At 39.9% G+C, this 18,276-nt stretch overlaps 1 protein-coding gene across 4 annotated transcripts in view; it reads left to right on the forward strand.

Moving 5' to 3' along the window:
* The first annotated feature begins 3,207 nt into the window (after positions 1 to 3,207).
* Positions 3,208 to 18,276, forward strand: part of FNBP1L (formin binding protein 1 like) — a 60,326-nt gene continuing 45,257 nt past the window's right edge. For 3 of the 4 annotated variants that reach the window (XM_076337753.1, XM_076337754.1, XM_076337756.1), the window contains exon 1: positions 6,303 to 6,488. In XM_076337753.1, coding sequence (XP_076193868.1) covers positions 6,465 to 6,488 — 24 coding nt within the window. In that variant the 5' untranslated portion in view covers positions 6,303 to 6,464. Of the gene's footprint in view, positions 3,265 to 6,302; positions 6,489 to 18,276 lie in introns of those variants that run through there. The other variant, XM_076337755.1, reaches the window with a different exon arrangement.

An 18,276-nucleotide genomic window follows, 5' to 3' on the forward strand; every position in this document is an offset into this window, starting at 1 on the left:
AAGGTAATTTATTTGCTTAGTGGGATATCTATTCTATGCACAGCACACTGTGTTCTCATTCCCATTGTTGATTTGTTTACTGATTCCTGTTCTTTTAAAGTGATTAATAGTGGGAGGGAGAGGGTTTTCCTGGATATGTGAATTACTCTCGAGTTTCCTTCCAGACTGTGATCCTTTGACAGTTCCTTCATGCACCAATTAAATGTGGTATTATGCAACATGGACATCAACTTTCTCATGAGAAAAGGAGGAACCACCACAGATTTAAAATACGAAGGGAGGGACACCTGAAATTAAACCACTGAAATGAAATCCTTTAAAGGAGAGAAGTCGAGACCTGCAGTGGTGTGGAAGGTAGGACAATCAAGGGATCGTCGGCCTTCTCAGTTTCAAATTAATGTAGCTCATACCTTATTCAATGAAACAGGATCTGATTGATTACAGCAGAAACAGGTTGGTATTCTGTTACACTGCTTGTTCTTTCGCTTGCCAGCAGGCGGCTGTCAAGTTCAGGCAATGGGTTTCGGCTGGCTGTGTTGAAACTACTGAAAACCTGTTAACTGAACCTTACAGTCTACGGTGATGATTCATGAACCAGTTTTAAATTAAAATTCCTTTAATGAGATTAACCAGTAATCCAGGATACTGATTATGTTGAAATGTTAAGGCAGATTTTGCACAACTGCGTATATATCTGTGTTTCTGATCATAATTCGAAGTCAGATGATAGTAAAATATTTTAGCAAGTCTAAAAATGGGTGGTGTTGATCCTTAGCTACACATTCATCCACCATTCATTTTTCTACAGCTTGAATTAGTACCATGGCAGACTCTCCATCTTTCAATATTGATACAGTACGTCAATCCATACCCTCTGCTTGAAAGCTGCTAGCTAATCGATGCAGATAGCAGTTACTATTCGAGTCTTTGGTTATCATCTCAAAAGTAATAATCTTTATGCCTGTAGATAATATGGTAATGAAAAATTTTGACTATCAGAATTCACCATAGCTATACCTAACTCTGCATATTAGTTACAGCCCAATGTTCTTTTAATGTAAGGAAATGTGCATGGATGGAGTTGGTGGGAGAATGGAGAAGACATGGGTTAGGTGAACTGGAGATACCAGAAATTAAGGTAGCAAAGCCCTGGCGTTTATGGTTATGTTTTGCTATAATTCTGAAAGTATGTGCAATGAAAGCAAGTGGATTTATAGTATTCAAGCAGGTAATGCAAGCATTAAAGAATTGAAAATCATATTTTGAGGTCATGATTTGTGGGTATTCCCTGATATTTTGTAATTGTCCAGCCTCCAGCTTGGGATACAGTTGTATGTTATCAAAAGGAAATGATAGGTTATCATGTGATAAGTCTTGCTTCACTGGAAGAAAGCAAATTCCTGTGAAATAAGAGGCTGTTTGTACTTAGAATATTACTAGTTGATGCTGATTGACACCGCATTTCCTCTGCTACGTATGCCATGGAAAGATGTGCTCTTGGCTATAGTGCAGGCAAAAAGAGTGAACACAGGATATTTCATAAAAGCAGATGGAAGTTCTCCTTTTCCTCCTATTTATAGCTGGTGTAAGTAGTGTCCTTTTCAGTTCCGTTATCCAATCGCTGGTGATGTCTTTCTGTTTCGCTTGCCGAGACGAGAGAAAAAGAAGAAACATACCTTTCTTCTGCTCTATATGTATTTCTACTGAAATGTATAAAATGCATTTCAGCACAGACTGGAAAAGATGGGGGTACAGTTCTTCCCACAAAAATTCAGAGATCGGAGAAAAATTGGAATTGGGTCGCCCGAAGCAGTGGCTGAGGCTGCACTAGTAAGTGCCGTTTTCCTTCTGCCTTGAAGCAGGGGTGGTGTGGTCTAACTAATATAGTTTCTTGCTAATTTTCTGCTTTAAAAAAAAAAAAAAAAATCAGTACTCAGAGTAAAACTGTAACTTTATTTTGCCTAGTAGTTGAAATAGGGACCCAGTGGAAGTAAGCCTCTAGTCAGATGCACAGCTACAAACTCTTTGCACGCTGCCGGTTGCAGTTAAATAACCACCCTCTGGGAGACGGAGGAAGTATGGAGAACTCAGTACAAGTTGAAGTGTCAAGACACCTATTCTTCTGTCTCAAAGTATTTCCTGAGCTGTAAAGTAATGATTATCCACTTGTCACATGGAGGCGTTATGAACATTAATATTTTTAAAAATTAGAGCACTTGGACTGCTGGTGATGGCAGAAATACATGTGTAAAGGCGCGGGGGGGGAGGTAAATTCTTTTGGTTTTCAAGGGAAAAGATAATACTTAGGGTTTTTGCAACACTTCATTTTCTTTGTGGAGTAAAAATCCAATTTTAATATGACAAAGAGACTGCTGGCTAGCAGAGAGCTAGCAGAGAAAAGGATTAATGGCACCTCACACTGAGAAAGAGATATTTGGAAGTAATTTGTTTGGTCCTGCTGATTTTTGTGGCAATGGAAAGCTAAGCTGCTTCTCTCTTTAGAAAGTGTGCCCACAGGGAGCTGCCAGACAGCTCTTCTGCCACTCCAAATTAAACATGCAAATTGCTGTTCTGCCATTATAATATCCTTAGGTACACTTGTAAACTCAAGTAGATTCTGTTGAGAAGTGAACAGAATTAACAAAATATATAACTATTGTAAAAACTGGAATGATGTGGATTCAGTCTAAAAATCAAATCAGGCAGTTTTCTTTTAAAGCCTGCATTAATTAGTCAATGATGGGGAAACCAGCTAAATATAACAGTGAATTTTCTAAGCTAAAAGTAAGTTGTCGTCATCTTCCAGAAAATGCTAATGGTTTACAAGGATACTAGAACAATGCAATTTATCATGAAGCCTTTGCTGCATGTAAAAATTACTTAAATATATCTTTAATGTATTCTCGAGTCCCTTTAGTGAGACTTTATCCCCCCCCCCCATTTTTAAGGATGTGACTAGAAGAATAAAAATCTGTAGGGTAATACTTGTTTAATTACTTCTAGGCCTGGGGCCAGTTGCAATCCCTGATAATGGAAACAATGTCAAAATTCTAAATGATTAATTATAACATTTCCGGCAACATCCTGCGGAGATGCAGTAGACTCTTTCCCTCATCTTACAGCTGGGTCATTTCACATCCTGAACTGCTAAAGTGGAGGAGAGCGTAGCTCAGTATCTCGATGGGAATCTCCTAAAGCAAGTGTACTCAAGCAGGAAAAGGGCCTAATGATGACTGATGTTGGACGACTTGCTAAGCTGAAATGGTAAGTGTTATGCTGCTAAGATTTCTGTTTTAATGAGTTAAAATTTGATTTGATCACATGGTCTTAATATATTGTTTATGAATTCCAGGTTCTGTGATAACTTGCCTAAGTGCTTTTTGTCTTGTAACTAACTTACAATCAGTTACCTTTTGTAGGTTTTTTGTAATGAGCTATGATCTTCTCTTTACTGATGAAGAGGTGGCTCCTAGTTTAAGTAAAGGTGAAATGCACATCTCCGTACGCATACCTGATACATATTATGTACTTCTCTTTTTGGAAGAAGTACAGGGTGAAAGCAAACTAAAAATCAGAAACCAATCTTGAAAACAGTTGTGCCCATATTTCAATTCAAACACTAATAAAGCCACTGAAATCTGTTGGCAAGAAATAGGCTTTGCACTTGAATGAAACCGTATAAAAGGCATTATGAAGGTTTTTATCCTATATCGCACAGACTTTAAAAGCTTACATTTTTTTTGATGTTTTAAAATAATATGTCCAGATTAGATTAAGAAATACTTAACTACCTTTCCAGGAATATTGGAAGCGATGGTTCCTCCATTTCCCTATAGTGTGTATTATGTTGTCCAGCTCTCCCCGATCTGTTTCATTTACTTTACCTGAAGAAGCAACGGCAATCTCTCGGGTAATTGTGAACTGTATCCTTTGAGTCAGGTTTTAATTCTCCAGGGGTGTTTCTACGTTGCACGATGAAGGTCCAAGATGTGAGCTAGTTGTGAATGAACTGATACAGCTAAACGGCTCATCATGCTTCCATGCAGAAACACTAGGCTGGGTCCCAGAAAGACTGCGTTAATGTGTGCAGCTCCTGGCCTAATCAGCCTTACTTCCCAAGTCTAATTGTTAACCTCTGAGCATGAATAATTAGCCAGACTGCAGTAGTGCTCTAATGCAACGATACAGTTTCCTATTCTGGTGCTAGCTTGTTCAAAGCCTGTTCAGCAGTATCTTTTGATTGCTCCTCTTTATAGCGTACATATGCTCTTAAAAGGTAGGTATAGCTCAGAGGCTGCTGTGATAACACCTATCTTATTTTACACAGTATTTCAGAGCAGCCTCGCAACAGTTCTGGAGGTTGTGATGTTACCCAGAATCTCTGCAACATCGTCCAGCTCCCGGTGCTTGCTTTACCCTGGGGTTTGTAAAGATGTTTTTTGAAGAGAGCTGCATGGAAAGAAGGAATCCTGTTTGTCCTGGGAAAACCTCTCATTAGCTAGAATTAGGCTTTTTAAGCATTACTGAGAAGCTAAGTATTGTATTTATGTACCTATGATACAGGCTGCAGTTTCTTTCTCCTAAAATGGCTAGAGATTTTGAAATCCCTCTTTCTAAAATTACTACATATGCAACAAGCTATAGCATAGGTATTAATTTAAAAGATATACTAAAAAGCATATAAAACGAGCACTTTAATTTTTTACTTAATTATGTTTTGAACCAGGTTGTCTCATTATATCATCTGATTACATTTTTTGAAGAATCATATAAATGTGTGTGGCAAACTGGTAGCTAAGCAAAAAGTTGATTGAAGTTTACAGTGTTTAATGGAAATTATTTTTTCCTAATCCTGAAAGGCATGTAAGTTGAATGAACTCAAATACATATTTATTCATCGTTTTTATCATTTATTTATTTCTGCTTCATTACCCAATTCCTCAACGTGTATTCTGCTTGGTGAATGTTTTCAGTGATGCATGCAATCTACAAACCCAGTTAATGTGTCAGAGTTTAATTGAAGTGTGCCCAAGTGTGGAATTTAATCTTCAGAGACTAAAATTTGGGGGTTATATGACCACCGGCTTGCTAAAACATCCATGTATGCCACCACAGCATGTGGCACATTTATTCATTTTGTGGATCCCCACAGACCAAATGCATTTCTCGTGTAATGTGATTTAGCTTAAACATTTCACTCCAGAAATTACATTGTTGATCTGTGGTCTCATCTGCTTATTTCGATAAATTCTGAAGTCAGTATTATTTTAATACAGTATTTTCATATCGATCTAGAATAACTTGCATTTTCCTTTCATATGGAAAATAGGACTAAAGCTAAATTAAGTGTGATGGAAAGGAATGTTACCTGCAAGGTGACTTGAAAATGAAAAAAATAATTGGATTTAAGTAATTTTTGTTTCATTATATAGAGACTTAAGACAGCAGTATTTTCCCTGAGTTTTTATTGCAGTCTATAAAAATGATTTTAAGTAAAAATGAGAGGAAAATCAAGAAACTGATGCCTTGAGAGGGGAAATTTAATTCGGGTGGCTTTCAAAGCCTTTGCTTTGTATTAGTAACTTCATTACAGACACTTTGGTGGAAAAAATCATCTTTGACAAGGATTTAACACCCCTCCTTTTCCAGTTGCTGAGGAAACTTCCTGTAATAATCATTCAATGATACAATTCATCCAACTACTCCATCAAAAATAATTATTTTTCCTCAGATGTCAGCCTCGCATTTCCTAACATCTCAATTTATGATTTACTTACACACCCGTGGGGCAAAAAAACCCCCGAAAACCTTCCCTGTTTCTCTTTCTCGGCATCGTGCCAGGTGAGGAGGGTGCGAGACCCCGCCGGTGGGCAGCCAGGCGGGACTCCCGCCTCTCTCCCGGGCGTGAGTCAGCGCTTTCCCGGGGGCGGGGTGGGGGGGGCGAGGAGGCCTGGCAGCCGGGCGGGATACAAAGACCCGGGGCCTCGTTGCCGCCTCCCGCCAGGCGCCCCCTCCTCCTCCTCGTTAAGGAGTAACGACGCAGCCGGCAACGGGACCCGCTTCACACCGCGACGCCCCTCCGCCCGGCGGCCGTCGGGGGCTCCGGGGTGCGTGTGGCGCCGAGGGAGGGAGAGAGGGAGGGAAGCTGGGCGCCTCCCTTGGGAGGCCCGGCGGCGAGGTCGGCGCCCGGCCTCTCTCCCGCGGCGCGGCGGCCTCACCCCGTCCCGTCCCCCCGCCGCCTCAGCCGGGCCCGCCCCTCTCCCAGTCTCCTCCGCGGCTCCCCCCCTCCCCGAGCCAGGCGGAGCTGGATCTGGGAGCGACGTCGTTCCTTGCCGCCGCCGCTCGCCTTTCCCCAGTGACCGAGGGCACCGGCGCTGCCCGGCGGGACCTCTTCTCCGGCCGTCGCCCGACTCCTAATCCCCGCCGTCACCTCTGCTGGAGCCGGCACTGCCCGGGGAGCCGCCATGAGCTGGGGCACGGAGCTGTGGGTGAGTCCCGGCTCGCCTCTCATTGTGTCTGGGATTCGCCGCCTTCCCTTGTCTGCTGAGGCGGCTTCCCCGGGGGAGGCGCGGAGCGGCTGGAGCTGAGGCGGCCGCCGAGGCGCTTTGTTCGGCGCTGGGGCGGCGGGCACCGGGCAGGGGGGTCGGGCGGGGGGGCTTGGCGGGGGGGGCGAGGCGAGGCGCGGCGCTGGAAGCGGTGGAGGGAGGTGGCGTAAGCGCTGGGGAAGGGGGAGCTGAGGAGGGGCTGGAGGGGCGGGCGCTCGGCGGGGGCGGTGGGTCGGGGAGCGCCTCGTCCGGGGCGTGGGTGCGCGCGCGCCGCCTCGCGCGGCCATGGTGTTCACCGCGGCGGGGGGGGGGGGGGGGGGGGGGCACGCGGCGCCTCGCCCTCCACCGTTCGCCCGGTAACGGTCGCGGCAGGTTGGGCTTCTTTGTGTGCGCCCCCCGCTCCCCCCCCCCCTCCTTTCTCTGAGGCGAAAGGAGGGGAGGGCTCTCGGTGCGAGGCGGCTGGGGCCGGCAGCGTGCTTGGGGGGTGGCGTGGGGCGGGGTCCCGGCGCGGCTCGGGCTCGGTCCGCGGCCCGCACCGGACACCCTCTGGGCGGCGGTGCCGGGCGTTCGCAGGGCTGCTCCTCTCCCGAAAACCACCGGACTGCTCTGACGAGTAAAGCGTTTTGAGCTGTCGCCCCTAATTAGAAGCAGCTATTATATAGCTTTGTCTCTAAAAGTACCCCGGCACGTTGGCTAATACGATATTGTATTTTATTTTTTTTTTAAACACGAAGAATTGGCAGCAAGGAGACAGGCAGTGTCTGCGCGCCTGTGCCTGCGTTGCGTTAGATCTTTTCTTAAATCTCCACTCCTCCTCCGAAGGTTTTTTGGCTGTGCCGAGAGCAGTAAAGAAGGGGCTTCTCCCGGGGGAGTCTGCCGGAGCGAAGCGCAGCGATTTCTGCTCGCAGGCAGTTGTGGGATGTTTTTTCTCTATCAGATTTCCTACTGTTGCCGCTATAACTGGAGCTGACACTGATCGTGGGAAAGCTTGAGCAAAAAAAATTACAGTACCAAGGAGGGTTTAACGTCGCCGTTTTAAATGCTGCCTGTCCTTCTTTTATTTACTTTTAAAGACCAAAGGCTGTGAAACACAGACGCTTGCACTCAGAAAAAAATTTACAGAAAGCGAAACATTGCAACTTGAAGTCTATTCAGGAGCTCTTAACTTGGACCTACCATTGTACGTGGTTTTTTTTTTAAATTTGAAGTTGAATTAAATTCCTTTATCAGTAGTTTCTAGTACAAGGCTGTTAGTCTCTAGAGGAGCAAAGGTATGTTCAGCACCGAGACAACTAGTTGCCCGAGTGAGCTGGGGAGTCAGAGGCGGACTGTGGCATTGCAGTTAGCGTACGTGGGTGGGGTGTAGGAGTTGGGCCAGGGAAGCTCCTGAAGCCACCTGAGTAAGTCGTGTCTGGCTATGCAAAATGAAGATGTGCATTGCATCGAGTGTACTACTACATCGAGAAGCCCCATTTAAAGATATTTAGGGGGGTTACTTTAGTGTTTTGTACAGTACTTAATCCTTGTACTTAATTAGGATTTATAGGCATGATGAGAATTCAGATAAAATACACTTGTGAAGTACTGACAGCACTGCTGTAAGAAAACTGAAATATAAAACCGTTGCAATGTTAACAGTAAGGAGTAAGTGAAAGCCATGATTTATATTGGCAGTGCAAGTGTGTCTTTGTAGCTCATGCTTGTATATTCTTCAGATAAGAGGTTGTAGGTCAGTGTTTTGGAAGAGCTGGGGTTTGCATTTTAGGAGAGCACTGAATTTTCTTCTGTAAGCGCTTAAGTATGCATCACTCTAGAAAACAGAGTTTTAGCTTGCTCATCTCTGGTCATTTTGGCAGCCTCTTAATTTTATTTTCTTCAGCTTGTAAATGACAGTCAAGGTTTTGTAGTTTCTTGTATTCAGTTTTGCAAGAAAGTGTTTATCTGCCTTATGTGCTTAAGAAATATATACAAAAAGGTGGATTTTGACCTCAGACTTCCTTTTAATGGCAGGTTCATTCACAGTGTCATGAAACTAGCTGAATTTTATCTAGACCTACTGTATGTTGTTTCCTAAGTGACTAATTCTTATGTGTTAGTTTGAAGAAATAATGCCAGAATTTTAAGCTAAAAGTTTTATTTCAGCAAAATTTAATACACTTTTTGCTTGGTATCAGGAGATACCTGCAACTCTACACTAATGAGGTAACTATGCATAAAATGGTCTATAACTATACAACTAGACTCTGACAATACAAGTTTTCACATTAAGTTGTGTACATTTTCAGTGGGTTATTTTTTTTCTGCTGAATCTAATCATACTTTTTAAAAAATACCTATTAGGGTTATAAAGCAAACTGTTTTCTTAGTTGAAAAAATATTCAGTGCTTCTCTTGCTGATTGAGAAGAGTATTGAACGTTTAATTGTTTTAACAACTTGTGTTGGGCAAATAAAGGTTTGTTTTTTTAAAATCTGGCACAAAATTAAATTCATTAACAGTTAGCTTAAATCTAGGTTAAAAACAAAAGGAAAAACAGTATTTGTGGAGCTTCAAAGACAGGGCTCTGAACAATGAGTAAATAAACTATTAGATGCGTTTGTGTTCTACTGTAGCTTTTCCTTCATCGTTCCCTGTTGCTAGTATCAGTGCAGCTTCAGACAGCAGCCCAAGCCACGCTGGGTTTGCTGATGGCAGCAGGGTGCTAGCAACTCAGGGTGTTAAGAGTCTCCAGCTGCAGAGAGCTGTCCTGCACAGGTTTTCTGGAGACCTCCTTGAGCCTAAAGCTCTCCCTCATTAGCGCTTGCACCTGTGGTCATAAAGTAGAAATTTTCAGGGTTAAGACTGGTATCTAGATGATAGTTTTTCAGAACACTTGCAAGTCTGTATGTAGGCTTTGCTGATTCACTGAGGCAAATTTGATGATTTTGTATCAGGTGTTTTAATACCTCCTTAACCCTGCCTTCGCAAATTGTATCTCTTCATGCTGATTATTGGTATTTTATGCTGATTCACAGTTCTGATCCCCCCCCCCGGAATCTTTATGCTATTTCTGATAAGGTAAAACATGTGCATGGATGAATTTAGAGACAAATGAGGAGCCAGAAGAAAAATTAGGGAATTAGGAAAGCAACTCATGTCTGGTGCTTATGTGGTACTTATTTAATATGGCTGTTCTGGTACTGAAACAAGGCGTATGCTACTCTTACTTCTTAAATGGTTATATCAGGGACATGACGAGGGAAAGATTTTCTTTGATGGGCCAGTATTTTCCAATTCTTTAAATTCTGTAGCTGCTATTTCTGTTTGTGGATAGTGGTTTCAAGCAACCATTTTTATAAGTACACCACCATTCTCTGAAATGGGTGTGTGTTGGCCAAAACATATATGTCTTGAGTAGGCTGAAGTAGAGGCACGTTGTGCTTTTCAGTATGTCTTGGCTAAACACCATGCTCCCTGTTGCATTACTGCTTCCGATATCAATGTATTTCCTTTGATAGCATTGTATGAAATGATGTGAATTAATAATAGTAAAATAAATGCTGATTCATTTAAGCCATCCTGTCATTAGAACTGTTTCATTCTACAACGTCTTCTATGCTGTGTGAAATGTGTTCCGCTTTTATGCTTCGTTTTATCATAACAAAAAATTTCAATCAATTTTGAAAGTCTTATTCCACAAATAGTTTTGTTCTCATTAGTGCATTTATCTTTGTGGTCACTCTGCAGCATATTCCTTATGTCTACACAAAAACTAAGATACTTCAGTGAACTGCCTTGCATGATAATACTCTCTTAACAGTTAGAACAGAGTGGTGAGAACTGGGAAGTCTAGTCTTCTGTAACGCAGTTGAAATTGTATTTTCTGAGAATTTGACTGTTGTGTGCTAAATCTTCCTATCTGTAATATTTAGCTTTTCCTAGGTAATATTTGTAAAGCAATAATCATCTGATGAAAAGGGGCACGAAATTGCAAAGTAGCATTGCTGCACTTCATTAGTAATAGAAAATTGCTCCTGTTTATTTAGATACGCTTTTAAGAGTTTTAACTTTTTTTAACATGCTTTTTTCAAATGCAGCATGCTTATGTTCACCTCGTGAGCAGTAAGAGGGTTTACACGTTGAAGTCCTGGGCAGACTTGCATACTTTGCTTAATAAGGTGCCCCTGTCTGACTTCTGTCAAACTGTACTGCAATATCCAAAGCAAGAATAGATGAATGGAACTAAAACTGTGGGGTTTTTTAGTAACTTGAAATATTTGGAAATAAAAATGATGGATTCTGGTATGTTAAAGAATCTACTCAGTATGAGCATCTGTTCAGTGTGTATGTTTCTGTACATCTGGAGTTCTTTTTGTGATGGGCATAAAGTGTACAAATAACATTAACATAGAATATTTAACAAAATGTGTCTGGTTATTGTCATCTTGGGTTTTTGTTCAGTTAAATTGAATATGTAGTGCATTTGCTTTGACGCTAAAGGCTCACTTTGGACACTGGAGGATAGTTGATAATGAAGTTCTTGGCTTAATGAGTGGAGGCAAGTGAAACTCTGTGTGATTGGCGCTCTGAAGTGGCTTCCTTGGATATTAATTAACGAGTTTGTGCTGTCTCTCTAAAAAAAACAATCAGGACGGATGTTTTTCAACTTTTGCTACATGTTCTGTCTTTCGAACCTCTGTGAACCCCTTAATAGCAGTTGGCGGAAAAAGCATTTGAATACCATGTCAGAACATTTTCAGTCCGTAAAACCAGTCTAGCCATCTGTTTCTCACCTCTTGATAAATATTTAAAGCAGAAGTTTTACTGAGGGCTTTTGTGCTAAGACTTTATGATTTAAAAAAAAAAAAAAAGGCTATAGAAGATTTAATGATACTGTTGTGAGCTCCTTGGGGCCAGAAGCACACCATTTTTTATAATTAAGAAACCACTGGCACTGTAGAATACTATTTTAGAAATGAGTTATGTTTGACCAAAGAAAGATCAAAGTATATTTGGTGATGTGCTCTTTTTAATCTGTCCTTAAACAAAATTCATTCTGTGCCTAAACCCGTTTTATTTACAAAATTATTAAATAATGTTCAGTTGCATCAGTACTTTTTCAAAAGCTGTTAAAAATTTTCTTATGCTTTCGATGCCTGTTTAAGACATTGTTTCCTTCTTGTTTTAAAATCATATATTTTCTTTTTGTAGAAGATGATAAATTGTGTGGTGATGTTGTCTAATCTTAAAAGTTGCCAAGTTTAATTATATGGAAAATATCCACAGAATGTAAATATGAAAAAGTTGACTTCAAAAAGTAGCTAAGTGTTATGTAGCATATTTCTGTTGTAATAATTCCTTGTATTTTTGTTCACTAGAGTAGAAAATTTGATTTTTTAGCTAAATAAAAGGTTTTTTAAAAGCAGTTTGAAACTGAGAAGCTTTTCTCTATAATTAATGTGACTGTGTGGTTATGTGGTCACCAGCATTGTTAATGCTAGCAAATTTGTTTTTTAAACAGTTAAAAAACCATTTAAAGTAATTCTAAATATCAAACCATATCCGATGTGGAAATTCTTCTGTACTTTTGAATCTTAATCTTTTGTATACTTATTTTCCAGTGTGCTAACATATACTGTGTTAAAGGCACTTTTCTGTTTAATACGTAGATGTTTGTGAGGTGAAACCTGGATGTGTTTTTCCCAGATTTCTCCTTCAACTTAACCCAAAGATTGCAAGCAGTACTCTGGATGGATGGCTTCTCTTTTCATTCAGTATTCTTGTGGTCTGCAAATGTGTGCAAGGAATGTGTCTTGTGGCTAAAGTATCAAATTACAGTTTTCCAGATGCAAGGGATGGCCATACATTTCTTCTGTCATGGGTATGATACTGGATAAAATGCTTAACCTCTGTGAGGTTACAGTCTTTCACAAGGAGTATTGTGCAGCTTATCTCATTCTTGTCAAGACCTCTGAGATTTCCAAATAGAAAGTTGTGTAAGGATCAAGTACTTGATTATTGAATATGTAGTTACTTCAGGCTCCAGAATGAAAACAATTATGTCGAGTTTTAGTTATAAATAATGTTTGTCTGTATTTTTCCAGCAATTGTCTGGTTCATAAACATCTGACTTTTTTACTGATTTTTCCAGGAAGAGGTGAGTCATTGTCTTAAGACTTTATCAGTTTGGTTTTGATGTTGAAGATAATTTAATTTAAGAATGCATACGTGTTTGTGCCCTTGCGTATCTGTTTAGAAAGTATTTTTTCAGTTTTGAAAACTGTTTATCACCTGTTATCTATTAAAATGGCATCTGTTTTTATTTATGGCCCCACTTGTGTATGTACTTGGAAACGTATATGCTCTTCAAGGAAGTTTGTGCAAACGTACACAGGACTTTACCAATCTGGAAATGCTGAATGCTGGAAAAATATTTCTGTCTTTTAAAAAAATGTATGTAGTATCCTTATTCATAATACAAAATCTGAGAGTTGCCTATATCAAGATTCTAAATGCTACAGCTGGCAGTTTGATTTCCTGAGTGAGAACAGCAGGTTGTTTGAGATTGCAAGATCATTTATCTCAGCCAAGCAGAGGATTTCTTTAAAGAGTGTATCTGTCAAAATAATGATCCTTTGGAACGGCAGATCCATCAGAACTTGGGATGGAGAAAAGCATGAGTAGAGAAAAGTCTGTTGTCAGTGTGTTCAGGTTTCTGTTCTTGGTGAGGGCTGTCCAAGTAGGTATGATTTGTGCTTTCAACAGTTTTCAAGTAAATAGTGGAAGACAGAAGGTTTGTGTAGAGTTGTCACTGATGCTATAAACATACTGAAATAAGTCTAAAGTGTCTAACAGTTCATTTGTGTATTTAAATTGGTTCTTATACTGGATTGGTCTGGGTGAGACCCTCTATTATTAATACAGTAGTTACATACTTCAGTCCTTACATTTGCAGAGCAGTTTTTTAGTGTGCTTGGTAAAGTCAGTAATTGACTAATGCAGGTTTTAGTTTTTTCTTTTGTTTTGTTTTGGGGTTCTGGGGGGTGTTTTTTGTTTTGTTTTTTTTATGGAGGAACACATTTCAGATTAAATTTTCATTGTTCATAGCACACATGTGCATACTTTTTCAGCAACTTGAATTCTTTTTGGTAGAAAAAGAATTCCCCGAAGTCCAGATGTGTTCAGCTTTTTCCTTGTGTTGGTGAACAAATTGTTCAGGGAAAGCTGAAATTCCAATCAGGTTGTTTCATTTTGCCCCTAGTGAGTTTACGTACCCCAGTCCCAGTGCTCTCTTGGCAGAAAGTTGAGAGGTTCGTCTTTGGATGCATGTCAGTGCTTCAGCTGGATGGAAGGAGAAGGGGAAAAAAAAAAGCACTACACTAATGAAAACCTTCTGGTTTTCATTAAAATGCTGACCCTCTACACTGACTTTGTTTATGGAATTATCCGCAATAAATTTGTTAGTCTGGGTTGCTGGTTTTTCTCCACTACAAGGTCTATTCTAAGAGGAGAGTGGCAGCAGTATTGTATTTCCTGCAAGGTGACAAGAACCAGAAAGGGCTTAATTTCAGGTGTACTTACTTTTCTGTTAATTTCAGTAGTATTGAAATTTGAAAGAGTTACATGTGAGATTCATGAATACCTTTTCCTTGATTTTTTTTCTTTAGTCAGAACACTGCTTCTGCTTTGTCTTTTACAATAAAAAGGGCATTAGACTGCTAAAACTGCTTTCTGGCACTGTGGTTTGTACGTTTGTACATAGTTTTGTTACTTTTTACATCTTTCAAAGGAAAAGTGCAGTCTTACAGTGAGCTAAAAAGCTAATATTGCAAGACCTGAATGTTTCTTAGGCTTTACTGTGGAACTCTTGTGTGGTCTTGGGCAAGTAAACTTACATTTTCTCTCTGTTAGTTGGGTTGTAAAATTGGAATAAAGTGGGTTTTTTAAATCAAACTAATATTGTAACAATACCTGCATTTGCAGAATACTTCAACATTCTTTAATGTGTAAGTGCAAAGCAGTATAGTGTTTTAAAATGTTAGAAGCAAAACACACAAAGCAGGAAATTCTAATAACTTGTCCTGATTCTCTTTGATCAGACTGTCTACTTGAAGTAATCATTTCAAACTCTTCACTTGAATGGGTAAAATCTGCTGTGTACTAACAAGAAAATTCACCATTTTGTCGTAGTATCTATTTATGTAATGCTTATGCTTAGCAAGTATTTGTTTAGGAGGCAGGTACTGTGCAAATCACTTCTCATCGGCTGGTACACAAGAAATAGTACAACATGCGTTTTTGTAGTTCCATATTAAGTAGACTATTTTTTCAGCATTGTGCAATGAAATGGCATCCACTTGATTTGAGTTTGGAGTGTTATGTAAGTACTGAAGAACTTCTGAAATGTGACAGCAATTGCACTGGAGAGTCGAGAGGCAGTCTTACTTTTGGCATACTTGGGGGAACCAGATGTGAGTGAAGGTGATGAAGGTGGGTGTGCCTTTTGGATATGTATTTGATTTGTAAATCCTTTGGAAAGACAGCATTTGATTGCTGGATTCTTTCTCATTCATGATGGGTGCTCAACTTGAGTGGGTGTGAAAACCTTGCTTTGTAAGTTCTGGTTGGCAGAGTAATTGAGGGGGTTTTCTTTGAATGTGGGGTATGCTTCTTGTACACTTCCTGTTTTCCCCCAGATGCTTCATTTCTTTCAAAGGAGGTAAATACTGTTTTACCTTTCTAATAATGTTTTCAAATAAGCATTTGCTCTAGATGGCATAGGGCTTTCTTGTGGCGGTGAGTAGGAAAATAATTGGTATGTATGAACCCAAGACAATATCTGTGCTATGATACAGTTGGCTTTCTCTGCAGTAGAGGAATATTCTGGTAGAGGAAATTGTAATGTTTCTAATGCCCAACACTTTTTTTTCTTCCTATAATAAGTGGATAAATTGTTCCTGTTTTAGCTATCTGTTATGACGTCTAATTTTCCTGCAATTTTTCCCCCTATTTATATGGTCAGTCACAATTGGAGGAATATTTAGGGTATTTAACGTGTGTAATCAACAGTTGGAGTGTATTTTATGTTTGTATTTATTTAGTGCCTAGAACCATTAGTCACATAGTGGGCTTGTTTTGTGCTGTGTTCTACACAAACACAGAGTATAAAGACCATCCCCAGTTCAGTTAACTTTCAATTCCAGCAGAGGATGGGTCATGTACTGATCATGCCAAATGACAGAGTCGTGCAAAACCAAATATTGCTCAGCATGATGGGCAGTGATTTCAGCTGCAGCATTTTAACTGTTTCTTTTGGTAAGCCTTGCAAGCAAAGGGTAGCAATGGGGTGGACCTTTGTCATGTTTGCAGGGGATTAGCACGTAAGCAACTTAAGGGAATGCAGGAAATGCGTGTTGAAATGTACAAGGGAGTGTTGGAGTCTCATGAAAAGCAGACAGTAATCCTTTGGTATAATGAGGTAATAGAGCTGGAATCAGACAGCAATGCCCTTGAAAGTGAGGTTAGAGGCTAATGTTTAACACAATAGAGAAGGATGCTTAGAAACAGGGAGAGATAATCAAGAAACGTATGCGGGTGAAATGATAATCTCTCAATACTAGAGAAAAGGATGTTGCTGTAATTGAGAGATGAGATGGATAAAGATTGCAGCTATTGGAATGGTTAGAAAGAGCCTGATTTTCAAAAAATGATGTAGAAATTGTTAACAAGTCTTAGGATAGAACATAGATTTGAGATTCAGGGAAGAAGTCAAATGCTCAGGTGAAAGAAAAGTTAGAGATTAAGACCCTAGTTTATAAAAGGTACAAAGCAATAAAGTGCAGTAGCTGATAAGAGATGATACACGTTATCTGGATTTTAATGAAGCATGTTTTATCTTTTTTTTCTCTGAAAGTAAGTTCAAATTTGTGATTAGTAAATGGAAAACCGTATGAAGGTTCATTAATGAGGACTGATGATAAAACGATTTTGTTCTGAAGAGTCAAGTATGGGTTACCTCATCCCCCTTAGATCTGCTTTTATTTAGATCCTAATAGTGCAGATACTTGTCTATATTTTTAATTTTACCAATACTTGTTAATTTTATAAGCAAAGGTCTCACAGGATCAGTGAAACTCATTAATGTGCTTGAGAGTAAGTATTGTATACCAGGAACTTTAAAGAGCAGATTTTTTTGAGAGAGGGGGTAATTGCAGAGCTGATTAAATCTGCAGATACTCTAGTGATACTGCAGTACTAATGCACTCTTCAAGGTAATCTTAGAGGAGAGTCTTCTATTTTTCAGCCTGCCCGGCCCCTCCAATGTGTTTCTGTGGTAAAATGTGCAGTATATCCTGAGTTACCAGTTCGCAACTAAGCTTCCTGACTCTACCTGTAGATTGTACCTGCTGCACTGCATTACTTAAATCAGCAAAAATTACTCATGTTTTGTTATTTTCTTTAATTATTTAATTTAATGGGATCTCTTTTCAGGCTTACAGGCTTTGACTGCTGTAAACTGGGATTTAGTAGAACAAGGATATAGGTTAGTACTTGGATTTCTGAATGGTGAAAATTTTGATCTCAAATTATTTAGAATTAATCTAATTAAAAGTTTTAATTATGTTTATTATTTGGGGAATTTGCTAAACGGTAGATGATGACATTTGAGATCTGTGCAATATGGTCAAGAAGGTGTTACAAATTTATTTGGAGGAGGGGAAGAAAAGGATGAACTTGCGTTGAAAAGTTCTTCAGCATGTTGTAATAAAAGGGGAAAAAGCAGACTGGAATATCTGGTTAGATCTCGTAGCTAGGAAGATGGCGTGTTTAAGAGGAAAAATGAGTTTTGTGAAAATAAATAGTAACTTCTCAGGAAAATCCAAATGCCTGGGATTTTTTTACTTCATAAGTAATGCGAGGGGAATGTAGACTGTACAGTTCCATGAAACTTAAATAGAAATGTCACCATGTGAGGCAAGCCAAGCAATTCTGTGAGGTATCCTGACTCTTTGGCATGATACTCAAATATTTATTCCTGTAGCAAGAGGTGCGGTGGCCCGATTAAGTCTTTAGGTTGAGACTAAGGAAATAGGGGTTGTGGGTTATTTGTTTTGGTTTAGCTTGATTGCTTGTTTTGTAAAAGCTGTGAGGCCTTTTGTGTTCCTTGTTGTGTTCTCATTCCTGCTGAAGTATTGCATTCGTGTAACCTAGATTTTTTTAAATCTATCTCCCTGAGTTTGAGACACCATTAACATAGAGTAGTTTTTTTCCTGACTGCTCGCTCGCTAATACCGAGGGCAACTTCTCTCTAAAGTGGCTTCTTAAGAAACATTTTTGCTTTGGTATTGGTGCTAGGGAGTGGAATGATTATCTCTTTCCAGGAACAATGTTGCAGTTCCTCGGACACTAGCCTGGCACTTGAGAGATACAACTGTGATTCCCCGGAGTTTCAGCTTTATCTTCTGCATTCCTGAGAGGGAAATAGTGAGGTAGGAGTAGTTGTGTGTAACTAAGAAGTTTTTACCAGAAGAAACATCCTCTCAGCGGATTGGAATTGGAGTCTTGTAAAATCAGGAACTGGCTCTGTATGTTGAAACCTTAGTTAGGTGCAAGCAAAAACAGCGACAGGCTGTGTATGCTAGCTGCTCTTTGTGCTTGGGTGGCTTAGCACCCAGCGACTTTCAATTACCTTGGTTCTGAGGGGATGTCATTTAGTTTCATTGAAATTTCAGTAGTTGAACTGAAGTAATTTT

The sequence above is a fragment of the Aptenodytes patagonicus genome, chromosome 5 (genome assembly GCF_965638725.1).
Source record: "Aptenodytes patagonicus chromosome 5, bAptPat1.pri.cur, whole genome shotgun sequence".
NCBI lineage: Eukaryota > Metazoa > Chordata > Aves > Sphenisciformes > Spheniscidae > Aptenodytes > Aptenodytes patagonicus.